At 42.1% G+C, this 15,004-nt stretch overlaps 1 protein-coding gene across 1 annotated transcript; it reads right to left on the bottom strand.

Moving 5' to 3' along the window:
* Nucleotides 1–3,883: 3,883 nt before the first annotated feature.
* LOC308285937 (protein THEM6-like) lies at nucleotides 3,884–8,153 on the bottom strand. Its single transcript, XM_080726875.1, has 3 exons — nucleotides 8,059–8,153; nucleotides 4,921–5,424; nucleotides 3,884–4,259 (listed from the first exon to the last, which is right to left on the bottom strand). The coding sequence occupies exons 2-3, from the start codon at nucleotides 5,422–5,424 to the stop codon at nucleotides 4,152–4,154; spliced, it is 612 nt and encodes a 203-aa protein (XP_080583001.1). The 5' UTR covers nucleotides 8,059–8,153; the 3' UTR covers nucleotides 3,884–4,151.
* Between the last annotated feature and the right edge of the window lie 6,851 nt (nucleotides 8,154–15,004).

The following is a 15,004-nucleotide window of genomic DNA, read 5'->3' as shown; positions in this document are numbered from 1 at the left end:
GTCCTCAGAGTTACTGCAGGGGGTCCTCCAAATCATGTGTAATAGAAACTTTTTTTCCTCCTTTTTTATATTAACCACTGAACCCTAGTCTCCAAATTCTGAGAATTTTTCAAAAATAGCAGATCTACAAGCTTCGTAGATTGGCTATTTTTGCAAAGAGCTTTGGTGTAGAGGGGGAAAAGCAGACTAAGTACAGAGTGAAAGGTCAAGTTTATTAAGTATTGATGGTTCAAGTGGTTAAATATCTGAAAACACAAATTGACATGATTCCAAAATACACTGATGATTGTGCTGTCAATAGTAAGGGGATTTTATAAGATATTTGACCAATCTGCCAAGTAAATTGTTACCAAGAAATCTCTTCACCGATGTGTTTCTAAAGGTGTGTAATAATATGTACTAAAAGGTTGAAATTCAACTCCCGGGGGAAACCTCATGAAAAAACTGATTTGTGTTTGTGTACCATTAATTTACTATACAGGAAAAAAATACAAAAAATAAATCTGCTTTAAGTAGCATGTGAGGGGTCAAACTAGGGGTTTTTCATGATGCTGAATCCATTGCAAGCATTTGTTTTGCACGAAAAACATTCCTTGGGCTAAAATCTGACCCACAAAATGATGGTTTAGTGATGAATCATCACTTTTCACCGTTATTTGGGTGCCATTTGTAGCCCATGGAATGTTTTTCGTGCAAAACAAATGCTTGCAATGGATTCAGCATCATGAAAAAACCCTAGTTTGACCCCTCACATGTTGCTTAAAGCAGATTTATTTTTTGTATTTTTTTCCTGTATAGTTAAGTTAATGGGACACAAACACAAATCATTTTTTATGAGGCTTCCCCCGGGAGTTGAATTCCAACCTTTTAGTTCATATTATTACACACCTTTAGAAACACATTGGTGAAGAAATTTCTTGGTAACGATTTACTTCGCAGATTTTCTTATGTTCCCCTTACTAAAACAATGACACAATATGGAATTCATGAACAGGTTGTGGGTCCAAGCTCTGGTCCATAGCGTAACGCTATGGACCAGAGCTATGGGGGTCCCTGCTTCATCTCTCTCTTAACTAAGGGGTCCTTGGCCTGAAAAAGACCCGTGCTGCTAGTTAATTGTATTATCAAGCACACAGATTAGATTAAAATCATCTTTTATTCATGAAATGAATTGCAGCTTTAAGCATTACGATTCAAATATTGAATCCACGTGAAATGTGTCAACATACTGTAGCACTATTACTGCAGGTTAAAACATAATACCTATGGGGTACATTTACCCTGCAAGGTTGGTCTCATCAGTGAACAACTAGCCCTATAAGCTCACTGTTATATTACATCCATGGGCAAGAAGACAAAAACATACGATGCATTACATTTGAGTCAGCAACAATTTCATCCCTGAAGGGAGGCGAAAGCCAAGTGAGCAGCACTGCACACATAACCTCTATGACAGCAGAATATGCTGCTAGCAACTAGCGTGTTAGCTAGCAGCCTCTGGCTGGTGGCCTGTGCTATCCGCAAGCAGTACAGGTACACCATCATTGCCTTTAAGTTGTATTAAGTTCACAGGTGACAGTAAGGACAATTACAATATGATAGATGAATCGTGCATTCTACTCACTGCGCTTTCAGAAGAGAGTGCTACCAAAGATGGTGTTTAGGTGCTACCATGGGCTGCGATGGATGCACCTTGAAGAAGCCGGTAGACACAACGACGCGCTTCCTACTTCCGGAACTGACGTCATCACAATTTATTTTGGGCGTGGGGCTAAGTCAAGTCTGACATCATTTTGTAGGCAGAGGAGATGTTTTGGGGCCAAAATTTTACTATATAGCCTACTAATTTTTCTTCTCTTTGTTGTTGAAAGGAAAGTGGTAGAATTATACTTTAGTCGTTATTTTTGTCTCGGATCTGTTGAAATAGAGGGACAGATATTGATAATAAATCTGCTTGGAGGTCTGACTAAAAAATGATGTCACGGCTTAAAAGCCCCATACATTTATTCAGGGTTCCCACACATCTTTACCAATTCATTTCCAAAACCTTTCCAATACTTTTCCAGAATATTTAACCCGATTTCCAGGACTATATAACAATAATTCAGCTCAATAACGCTCAGTATGCCAGTGGTTCTCAACCTTTTCAGGCCGTGACCCCCGAAATAATCATATTTGAACTGGGGACCCCGGCACCCTGACGGCTGACGAGCACTAAGAGTAGAGGAATTTTGTATAACACGGTTTTATGCCTCTAATATTTGACAATTTGGCAAATTTTGGATTTGTCATTTCAGAGGTATTAACAAAATCAATAACCAAAGACAATGCATAGCTATTTTTTCCAGGACCCTTGATCAATTCCAAAACCTTTCCAGTACTGGGAAAATATTTTTCTAATTTCAAAATATTTCCAGGAATTTCATGACCGTGGGAACCCTGTTTATTAGAACTATACATCAGGGGTCTTCGACGTTTTCAGGCCAAGGACCCCTTTAGCTGAGAGAGAGAAAGCAGGGACCCCCACTACGTATTGTATAAAATTGTGTTGCAGATTAAAAATGTTCATATATTTCTTAGACAGCTTAGACTTGTTTGACAGCACCATCATCTGTGAGTGTAGGTTGTTGGATTAAGTGTGTATTTTCAGACATTTAACCACTTGAACCGTCAATACTTAGTCTGCTCTTCTTTTCCCTCTACACCAAACCTCTTTGACAAGAATAGCCGATCTACAAGCTCACAACGCTCAAGCTCATGACGTGATCTGATGTTCATATATGGGCTTAAATGGACACAGGCAAACATATGGCCTGTGTCCATGACAACAGGTATAATGGGGTTTGCTCAGGGCGGCCGAGCTTCTAGTATTCATAAAGGATAAACATGTTATGTTCATCTTTGTTTGTGAATACAATTTACACTTTCAATGTTGGGTAGGCATTTAGCAGATGCTCTTAACCACCTAGAGATTTTCTTTGTATGACTTTCAACACATCATTTGTGATGTCAGGTGCATATTTATTCTACAAAAACTAAATTCATCAAAGTATCAACTGCAAAAGTAAAATATCTCTCTTTGTCAAATATAACTTATAGTGCTGCATCCACACTTTGGTAAAGTTAGGTTAGCCCTGGAATGTCTGTGATATTACACAAACATATGGGGCACACAATTGGCAGGTGGTGTGATTAATTACCACACCAATCGCAATGCACCTGTCAATTGTGTACCTCATACGTTTTGTGCTTCCCAAACATACACGACTGTTCCCAAAGGAAGTTTTCATAATAATGTTCAAGACAATGTTGTCTGTGTGCAGCTCGTGGAAAAGTCGAGATATTTGAATAAACACGTTTTCTTTCAAACAGAGGACAATATCTGAATCATTAACTACACATGCAGTACGACACATTTAAAGGCCACCCAGACCAGTCTGTTAACCGGGCAGTGATATGACTGATCTATGGGGACTGAGCATTGGTTCGACCTCCCGTTGGTCCGACCAGGTTAACATTCCCCAGGTTAGCAATCACCAGTGTCGGCAGGTTAGCATTTCACCAGGTTAGCATTCACCAGCGTTAGTTTGACTGAGGTTAGGGTTAAGGTTAGGTTTAGGTGGTCGGAAAATTGGGTGGTCGGAAAAATGATATGGCACCCCGATCTAGAGCTGTGTATTTGGAATGCATGAAATGTAGGTAATATCACAGACATTCTAGGGCTAGGTAAAAGGTATATAAACTTGTATTATGAATGTATTGTATTTGCCTCGTAAACGAATCGGAGGAGTCAGTTTACTAGGCTAGTATTGTATGAATCACATCAAATATGTAAGGACTAAATAAAAGAAAGCCCATGTTAAAACACATCAATACTGCAAATCCTTTATTCGTTAGAAAATATTGCATTGTTTAACCTTGGTTTTAGCCTCTCCCAAGTAACCTTGTTGGTTGTACACATGGTGACAGTGTAGCTATTTGGGTTGAAATAAAGCTCATTATCAGCAGTTGGCACAAGTGTTCAGGTCTTTAAGTACGGGGGATATTAATCCATTTCTCAGAGGAGTATTAATCCTTGGCTCGCAAATGAGTTGGCTTCCCAAAGCTGATGTTAATAACTCCCAGAGTGACATGGCGGTGTGGTCCATCATTTATTTGTTCTTCTCCTCCAGGCCACTCTCTGCTCTGAGGGCCTGGCTGCTGGCAGAGATGAAACTAACCCAGTGCTGCAGGTCCTCTGGAAACTCAGGACACTCCACCTGTACGGAACAAACCACAAGTTCACTTCAGTTCAACTGTATTGTCACATGTGTACAATAATACAATGAGACACTTGTGCTCTGGCTCACTCAGTCTGCCGTAGGCCAACGCCACACACATCCCAAACCAACATAAAACCACTACAGACCTACGTCGACTGTGTGTACACAATGCATTCATAAAAATATATATTATACACAGTCCCTATTTTGGCCATGTCTTTATAGGCATACATGTTGATGATTTTTGGAGATCTACTACAATGCGTCATGACCAGTGTTGCATTGGTGATTCAATGTTTGGGGGGACGCTCTTTTAATGATGTCACGTGCACATCACTTAACATCTACTCTACAGGAGTTAACATGTCAGACAATGGTCTATTGATGTGCATACAGGCTTGTCCCTTTGCTAAATCACCCTGGTGTGGTGACACTATTATATAGTGTATGTAAACGTTGTCGAGGTGTGATTTTGTGGATTGTTCTACATCGATGCATGTCCGTGCGTGTGCTCCTGCTGAAAAGGATTTGGGACGGCGTGTACGCGCATGATACAACCAATGCAACACTGGTCATGACGCTATACATTGTGAGCTGGTAAATCAGCAATTTTAGAAAATATTGTAAAAGTATAACATAAGGCACATTTCTTCCTCACCTTCCTCTGGCAAAGGTGCTGCATGATCTTGTCCGGACTGGAGCGTATCACACTCTGCTTGCAGTACATCACGGCGCACACCAGCCCATCCTTTGTCGACACAAACCTCTGCTCCAGGAAGAAGGACTTGTCGTCCCAGGTCACGATGCGACTCCGCAGTTCAAACCCCTCCCCTATGCAGAGAGCCCGGCGGTAGCGGATGGTGGTGGCCCCCACGACCACGGTGGCCCCCAGCGCTCGGACGGCCTTGAAGATGCCGTTGCGCATGAAGAGAGAGAAGCGGGCAAAGTCGCACTCTCTGAGGTAGCGAGCGTTGTTCATGTGACCCATGTCAATGTCATGGGGAAGGACCCGTCCCATTAAGACTTGCTCTCCTGTGACATCTCGCACCGGGGCTTGGAACCAGGAGCTGAGGATGACCCCTGCCACTCGCAAGAAGTACCATATGTCCAGGGTACAGAAGAGAAGCAGCAAGACAGCTAGCACCCACAGGAGCCACCACATCTAGGGGGAAAGAACAGAGGGTAGAATGTAGAATTAAGGCCTATTCACACTGAGCTGGTGTTGCGTGTGTTTGCGCACGTATACCATTCATTTCCAGTGGGGGCTGGCGTGGAGCCCGTCTTGCGCGATGCGTAAAAAAAACGCCCAATTTCACGCTGAGCACACGCATCAGACCGGCTGAGAAATTTGAATAAAGCTTGTCGCGACCGACTTTATTCAAATCTTGTGCGTGCGTGAGCTCTTGAAGCCAATGAAAGCAGTGCAGCTCTGCGTGTAGGTAGGGCTGTGGGGAATGACAGGGAAGTGATTCAACAGAGTGACTGTCAATCAACAACAGCCTCGCGGACTGGAGGCGCACAGAATTGCGTACCTGTGCGCTTTTACGGCGTGTTTTTTATCTCAGTGTGAAGGCGGGTTTAGGAATTTCTGCCTAGGGGGCGATATGTAGATGTCTTGAGAGAGAGAATAGAGACACACAGGCAGCATGTATACTGCCCTACAAAGCCAGAGTGCAGTAACTATGAACAAAACGTTTTGTTCGTAGTTACAAACAAAAACTGGTCAGCCAAATTAGATATAGGCATATACAGTACAGTAAGTGATATTACACTGATCGTATATCCGCTCAATATCATGAAGGCTAATTTAACCTTTGGGATACAAAATAAGACAGTGTGTCCAAAAACGTAGTTACTGCACTACTGGCTTTTTGGGGCCTTTAAGCTTTAAGTGTGCGTGTGTGTGTGTGTGTGCGTGTGTGCGTGCGTGCGTGTGTGTGTGTGTTTCCGCATGTCCTGTAGAGGCACATTTTAATGGCGAAAACATTAATTAAAATTCTGAATCTTGAGATGAATGCGCTCCCAATACCATGGAGCATACGTACACTGAGGGATTAATTATTGTGAAGCCGTTTCAATGTGCTCCAGTCTCAGTTTTGCTGTTGCACACACAGACAGTGCACACCTGCCAGACCTGGCAGCTGTGGAACGCTGCCGGAGCAGAGCAACTGGTTTTTCTGGAAAGGCAAGAGCTGGCACTCAACGCAAACACATACAGTACTTCTACTGTATGTTGGACAGATGGCTATTAAGAGTATTCTAACTAGAAATCATCCAAGATAGTCCCATAGAAGCTGAGATTGCAGAGATTTATAACTTTATTGGTCACTGTACTGTAATGGGATCTCTCAAGTTAGGGGCTTGGTTCTTTCTTGACACTTATTCTTCTTACCACTTACTCTCCTTAGGGTATTCCACTTTTAGAGCCTAATTTATTTCGGTTCGACTCTGTCTAAACAATGATTTGGCATCATTCAGAGGATCGGGGGGCGGGTAGCGTAATTAATTCGGTTCAGAATGACGCCATATCATAGTTCAGACAGAGCCGAACCGAAATAAATTAGGCTCTAAAAGTGGAGTATGAATCGACCCCTAGGTGTTTCAGTCTTTCAGCTGTTACGGCTGAGATATAATGGTTTATCTTAAGTTGCAGCAATTAGATATGAAAACCATTCATGTTAGGCAGTTAAGCAGTTTGACACGCAACGTCGTAGCCCATAAATCATGCATGGGAGACTCAAGCAGTGGGCTATTAATCTGGGATAAAACATGTTTGAAATCAGTGGTGTAAAGCAGGGGTCTTCAACGTTTTCAGGCCAAGGACCCCTTAGTTGAGAGAGATAAAGCAGGGACCCCCACAACCTGTTCATAGATTCCATATAGTTTCATTGTTTGACAACAATCATCAGTGTATTTTGGATTCATGTCAATTTGTGTTTTCAGATATTTAACCACTTGAACCATCAATACTTAATAAACTTGACCTTTCATTTTGTACTTAGTCTGCTCTTTTTCCCCTCTACACCAAACCTCTTTGCCGAAAATAGCCGATCTACAAGCTCACAACGCCTCGCAGCGCGAGACGTTGTGAGCTTGTAGATCTGCTATTTTTGGCAATAGTTCTCAGAATATGGACACTAGGGTTCAAGTGGTTATTAAAAAGGGGAAAAAAGGTTCTATCACTCAGTGTTGGAGGACCCCTGTAATAACTCTGAGGATCCCCTAGGGGTCCCGGACCACCTGTTGAAACCCCCTGGTGTAAAGGAACTAAGTAGGCTACATTTACTTTTAAGTACTGTACTTCAGTAGAACTTTTAGGTATTTGTACTTTTCAGTACTTTTACTTCTATTTCCACTACATCTCAGAGGGGAAATATTGTAATTTACGTTACTAGTTACATTGTGATTTGGTTCATTAGAACAAAACATGCATTAACCACTTCAGCCCATTGAAAAGCTGTGAGCTTGTAGATCTGGCATTTTTAAAATATTTTTAAACACTTTTAGCTAAATTTTAACCAGACTTTTACTTGTAGACTATTTCTACATTGCAGTGTTGATACTTTTACTCGAGTAATACATTTGAGTACTTTTTCCACCACTGGGGATAAAACATGTTTGAAATATTGTTCGTATAGCCTGAACATTCGTGCAAAGAACATAAATATCTTGTGTCCGATCATCTCCCTCCCTCTTGCAAACCTTGACGCGACATTATTTCCGTAAACAACATAAACGTGCAACAACCAACAACACTATCATCATTCCATATTGTACTTGTAGGCAGCAGACTCACTGTTGTATGAGTGTCTTTCGTTGGGCGTCTTCAGGTTCAGGAGTGCCAGTCACAACACAACAACAAGCATGCATGACATTTTGAGACTTGTGAACTCTACTCTTGGAAGTGACGCAACTGAATGAAGCGTTTTGATTGGCCGGCTAGTACGCTTGTCTCCGGATTTATGATTTATTTTGTCAAAAGTTCACAGGGGGAGGAAATAAAATAATAATAAAAAATAACCACTAGTTTTAGGGGGAGGGCATTAATAATAATATTAATAACAAAATATAAAACGAGTTTTAAATTACCGTAATTTACTTTCGACAGTGGGTTTACATGTAAAATACCGTGGGTGTCCACCAGAGGGTGTGCTTTGCTATTGTAGTAGTCTCATAGGAATAACTCACGGTTCACGTTCACCTTTACCTTTGGCACAGCCTGCGCAGCGCAGCGCGTGGCGTGCACACAACACGTTGACTGATTTGGATCGGCGATGCCTGAAAAATCTGTCTTCACCGGGAGAGCGTTGGAAAGACGGGCCGTTCATCACTTTAATGGAAGAATATTGATTGTGGATGGCCGTCTGTAATAGTAATGGACTTCACAGAGAAGTCACTGATGAAAAGGCATCAGGGGGATGTCCGGGAACAGAACAGGGACCCACCAGTGCCACCATGACGTCTACCCCCGATGTGTGTGTGTGTGTGTGTGTGTGTGTGTGTGTGTGTGTGTGTGTGTGTGTGTGCGTGCTGCGTGCGTGTGCGTATGAACCATGTCACTGCAGTAAATGAATACGTACAGAGCGGTCTCTGTTATATTACGCGTGGTATAGATCATCATAATCAATGTATTTCTGTGATCTCAATCTGCCAGAATAATAGACAGCTGTCAGTGTGTGTGAAGGCCATGCATGCAGACCTATATAGGCCGGGGGAAACGGAGGTTTGTGCGTGCTGTGTGCGTGCGCGTGTGAGAGAGAGAAAGAGAGCGAGAGAGAGACAGTGAGAGAGAGAGAGAGAGAGAGAGAGAGAGAGAGAGAGGCAGAGAGAGAGAGAGAGAGAGAGAGAGAGAGAGAGAGAGAGAGAGAGAGAGAGAGAGAGAGAGAGGGAGGGATCGAGGTAGTCTATGCCTATATAGGTTTATAGGAGTTTAATAACATAATTCTCTCTTGACCTCTATTCGGCTGGATGTCACAATCCACCCAGATTAGTGGAACAAACAGCTGTCTGTCACATTATGTCGCTTGTTTTTGGCTTTTTGCTGTCCAATTTGACAGAATTCAAGCACGTATTTTTGATTGATTGATCGATTGATCGATTGAATGATTGATTCATTGATTGATTGATTGATTGATTGATTGATTGATTGATTGATTGATTGATTGAATGGGCTATACATATGCCTATTAGCAGTTCGCATATAAAAGCACAGGACAGTAGACTAGCCTACAGCAGGGGTCTTCAACAGGGGGTCCGGGGGTCCTCAGAGTTACTATACAGGAGAGGCCGCCAAATCCTTGCGTGATAGGATAATTATTTTCAACTTGAACCCTTTAAATGGTTAAGTGTCAAACAGGTCTATGCATCTAACAATGAAATCGATGAGAATCTCTATCACTGCTTCTGTGCTTCATCTCTATCTCTGCTAAGGGGTCCTTGGCCTGAATCCTGAAAACGTTGAAGACCCCTGCAGTTCAGATACAGTGTGGATGAAATACATGTTTGTTTATCTGGCTCTCTCTCAACAAAATCCCTCTATGCCATTTTGAAAGCATCGACGTGTTGCCTATAACAACTCAGATATTTTTCAAATTTATATGGAAATGTATTTCATTCTTATTCCCCAGACAAGATGATATGAGTTTGAATTTTACACTCTCTGTTTGTGAATGTCTTTTCAAGTCTTTTCATTGCTCGTCAAAGCATTCCTTCTCTAGAGGTTTGTGGACAAATAAACTATGCACTCTTGTTGTCTTCTTCTCCGACAGACCAAGTAGCGAGGACACATGCCATTAATTGCCAGTCATATTTTTGAAGAACCTATAAAGGTGGGATTTCACAATTATTTGACCCAATAAACAAAATGGCATGTCTGTGGGAGTAGCCTATTATCTACCGCCCCTAATAGGCTACTCCATCCCGCCAGAATGTCACAATTGCCAAAAACAGATCTACGTGACGTTGTTAGCTTGTAGATGAGTTCTTTTTGGCAAGCCACACCGTAAGTTTTAAATTGCGTAGGACTGTGTGAGTTACACTTCACTTCATCTTAGAATCATAATATCAGCCTTCTATTTCTGGCCAACTATCTCCACCAGAATAAAGTCGCTGACCATGGTGCTGAATGTTCCCAGCAGTTCTGCTTTTGCTGCCTACTCCGCACCGCAAGGCCTACGACTGTGCTGCCTCGCCTGCCTGCACCTATCATGCTTTTTGGCTTTTGCACAGACCAATGGACACTTTTTGATTGGCAATGCACTGATACATAGTATTGAGAATTATTATTTGACGAGATAACGGTGAGACACTGACTGTTTGGACATGTTTTGCTTTGTTTGCCTTGTTTTTTGCTGTATAGGCTACACAACAGTACTTTTGTAACTTTATAAACTTAAAGGAGTAGTTCACCCCCAAAATGACTTTTTCTCTATTGATTTCTCACGCCGTGGAGACTTGAGTTCAATATTTATTTATTTTTTGTCGCAATCCTATAAGACAATACTTTGATTACAATAAATGTACTCCCATTGATTCCGGATGGCATTTGGGTCCCCATCCAAAATCAATGGGGGTAAATTTACTCTAAACTCAACATTTTGTCTTAGGAATGTGACAAAAAACAACAAATATTATTGAACTCAAGTCTCCATGTGAGAAATCAATAGAAAACAAACTGCTTAACTGCTGTGCCTCCTCTGGGAGACTGATCTTCCCTCCTGGGATAATAAAGGTATCTAGTTGAGGTTGCCGGACAGAATCAAGAAAGATGTAGTAGACTCTGAGCACTCTGCATCCTGACGTTTGACTCTGACGTTAATTACACAGATGTGGGTCGACATGGGCCCGTGCTGGCATATGGCCCGCAGGGGGACAGATCATTAAAAAACAACACAAACAGGCAAGGCTTCAAACAGCCAAACAAACGGTCTAGTGCAGGCTTTTCGGGCACTATTTTGATGGAATCGTGCACTTTATGAAAGAAGCATGAAATTTGGCACACAGTTAGAACATGCCATATGGAACATTTTTGGCTATAGGGGCATCGCAGATTTGTCTTGGGAAACTTGTGGGAGCCAATCAAAGTTGGGCTCTCATAGACTTTACTATACAGTAAAATAATACAAAAAATAAATATGCTTTAAGTAGCATGTGAGGGGTCAAACTAGGTGTTTTTCGGGATTCTGAATCCAATGCAAACATTTATTTTGCAGGAAAAACATTCATTGGGCTAAAAACGGACCCCATATAAGTGATAAAAGTATGGTTTAGTGATGAGTCATCACTTTTCAACAGTTTTGTGGTGGCCGTTTCTCGGAAAGGAATGTTTTTCGTGCAAAACAAATGCTTGCATTGGATTCAGAATCCCGAAAAACACCTGGTTTGACCCCTCACATGCTACTTAAAGCATATTTATTTTTTGTATTACTTTACTCTATAGTAAAGTCTATGAGAGCCCAACTTTGATTGGCTCCCACAAGTTTCCCAAGACAAATCTGCGATGCCCCTATAGCCAAAAATGTTCCATATGGCATGTTCTAACTGTGTGCCAAATTTCATGCTTCTTTCATAAAGTGCACAATTTTTGCCTGAAACACTCCCACTAGTCGGGAAATCGCACACAAATCCGAGCCGCGGTGTGTGTGTGTGTGTGTGTGTGTGTGTGTGTGTGTGTGTGTGTGTGTGTGTGTGCGTGTGTGTGAGAGAGAGAGAGAGAGAGAGAGAGAGAGAGAATTTATGTTCCCAAAGTACCAAACACATGGCATGGAATAATGAGGGTATAGACAGACATACATGGTTTGAATAATTGAAGTTAATGCTGCTTACATGATAAATGTGGGGCAGCTTGGTTTTAACACTTGTAAGATTAACGCACTCATTCTTATGCACCCCACACACACACACACACACACACACACACACACACACGGATGATAGAACTTCTTCAGCCCTTGAACACTCTGTCCAGACAGCGTCAGCTAGGGAACAACGAACACCCGACAACAACCAAAGTTAAACGGATCAGGAGTTGGGAAAGTGGAACATAACCTTGGTTCAAATTCATTGTTCTACACCGTGCAAACAATTCTCTTTGGTGGCTGAACATTTGGCAGGATATTGAACGACCCCGCCGGTGTACAGTCAGTGCTGCCTGGGACTGGGAGGGACGCTGGCCTTGGTTGAACACACACTGCAAGTCACTGAGGGTAAAGTCCTTATTTCTGTTCCATATTTCATCGTGCCTGGACGCTCGGGTTGAACATAAATTGCATGTTTAAGTCAAAGAGGGTAGAGCCCTATTCAATTCATATTATTTATAGTGATGATGAGTGCGATTTTGCTAACTCTACTCCCCCCCCCCCCCCCCCCCCCCCAAACAATGAATGAGGCTGCGCATACTGTATTGTATTGTAGCCTACATATTATTGCTTCTTAGTGAATGGAATGTAGTGAATTGAAATGCTGAAGGCCGCTGACCATGGTGCTGAATTTGCCCATCATCAGGTTTTGCTTTCGCTTAGGCTATAGGCTATGGTAGCCACGACTGTACTGCTTGCAAAACATAATTATATTCAATCTAAGCTACATGTTGCATCACAGGAGCAAATTGGAAGTTTTTTGTTTCTTGGTTTATTTGTTGGTTTGTTTTGGTATGTTGTTTTGACGACAAGCGACACGCTCACGAGTATAGGCCTATTAAGCTTAAGTTGTTGATATGAGGAGGAGGAGGAGCCACTATAAAATAAATAAATAACTGTGAAAGTTCTCTTTAACTCACTGGCACTGCCTATCAGTAATCAGTCCTCCGACATTCCATTTTCACGCCTGGAAAGTGTTCAACGATAAGGGAAGGTGCGTGTGCGTGCATGTGCGCGCGCGCGCGTGTGTGCGTGCGTGCGCGAGAGAGAGTGTGTGAGAGAGAGAGAGAGAGAGAGAGAGAGAGAGAGAGAGAGGGAAAGAATGAATCGACTCAATTCGAGTGAGCTTGGATAGGAAAGACAGAGACTAGTGGAGCCGACACTGCGAGGAAGACCAACAGCAGCCCTGTAACGAGGAGGAAGACAGAGTGTAGTCATTCAAAAGTCATCAGTGTGCTGATCGTCCAAGGTTGTCATCTGGACTGGAAGCAGTTCCCTTTCGGGGTTTTGTCAGCAGCGTGCTGTTGTAAATGGACGAGTCGTAACACGGACACAGAGACGCTCCCTTCTTCTAGAACACATCATCAAAGAGAGAGACAGAGAGAGAGAGACAACGATTTCTTTGTTTCGTGATTTGAAGTGGGATCGTAATGTTTCCAGTTTGTTCACCGCTATCCAGTGAGGGCATCGCCAAGATCAAGTGTCAATAAATAAATACACGCAGGGAAACGGTACGTTGCAGTTCTGAACAGCACTATATGTGCGCGCCTCACAGTGCATGCTCTTCTGACTGATTTCTCATTAATATTGTATTTCAACAGTGGCATCATGTGCATGTATAGTCTGAAAGCTATCTGGCCCAGATTAATAGTTATGTAAATGTTGGGCTAATTTTTTTTAAAGCCTATATGACATGATATGGTGCACCACGCCATTTGTGAATAATTCACTCAATAATTCAAACCAGGACGTACAAAAGACAAGTAAAGCTAGGATGTTTGATATTAGACTGTGCTATTAATTAGGTCATTACTCATTAGGAGTTGTGTGAACAGCGCTGTGTCTCTGTTTTACTTCGCTAATGAGAGTTCCGCTGATCCCTTTAATTTATGCGCAGGTCCAGTTAATTGGTATTCTGCATGCGAAGCAGTGTGGCCCCTAGATAGATAGGGTCTCATTTGTTTTACTCGCAGGGCATCCCTGTATTTTTGACAAGTTCCCTCGCTATGCAGACCTTAAATATTTCATTGGGCGTTTGTCTGCTCGAATAAGATGTAGGATATAGGACTACATAATTTTGTCATAATTGTATAATGCCCCTATTCTAGAATGGTCTAAGACCAATCTTTTTTGTCTGCAGTACCCCCTTATACTGATTTCCGAAGCAAAGTACCCCCTTCCCCTGACTACAGCAAAATTGACATCAAAAGTCCATTTCCAAAGCCAATACGTTCAAAATAAAACAGCATAATGGAAAATAGACATTGCTTTCTATTCAATAACTGTTATAGTCAACTAATTGATATAATGTGGTTTAGAAATGTACAGATGAGCAGGTTCACTCAAACTCTGTCAATGTTTTTTCATTGACCATAACAGTAAAATACATATTCCCATTTTCTAGTTTTCCTCAAGTACCTAGTGCAGTATCCCTGCGTACCCCTAGTGGTACACGTACCCCCATTTGAGAAACAAATGGTCTAAGAGATAGTCTGTCCAGAGAATGAAATAGCCTAAGCCTAGACAGGCTTAAGTCTAAGACAATGAAGGAGACAATAGCTTCAGGAGGCAAAAAAAACACTGACGATTCCTAGTGGATTAATTTGCTCCACTTGGAAACTTTCACATTCGTGCGTAATTATAGTGTTGTGTGGAAGTGCAAGGACTAGGTTGCTGCAATTATTTCATCCATTGCTGTGGGCTTCACCAAATAAGAACACCTCCATTTTAGTCAGAAATGCCTGGGGGACATGCAGAGGGAGAGCAACAGAGCTCACCTCTCAGCCAAATTCTGACTGCCACTTTCACTCTGCAAAGAAACTACCTCCATTCTGCCAACAATATTACTACTACTATACACACTATTTGTCAGGAGCCATGGTTAAA

Source organism: Nannobrachium achirus, assembly GCF_963921795.1.
Source record: "Nannobrachium achirus genome assembly, chromosome: 5".
Lineage (NCBI taxonomy): Eukaryota > Metazoa > Chordata > Actinopteri > Myctophiformes > Myctophidae > Nannobrachium > Nannobrachium achirus.
This window is presented reverse-complemented; position numbering and strand designations above follow the sequence as displayed.

Excerpts from the sequence above, each read along its gene's own strand:
- LOC308285937 (XM_080726875.1), bottom strand. The coding sequence starts at position 5,424 with ATGTGGTGGCTCCTGTGGGTGCTAGCTGTCTTGCTGCTTCTCTTCTGT. Across the intron at positions 4,260-4,920 it reads AGCACCTTTGCCAGAGGAAG|GTGGAGTGTCCTGAGTTTCC; the intron begins GTGAGGAAGAAA and ends TGTTCCGTACAG.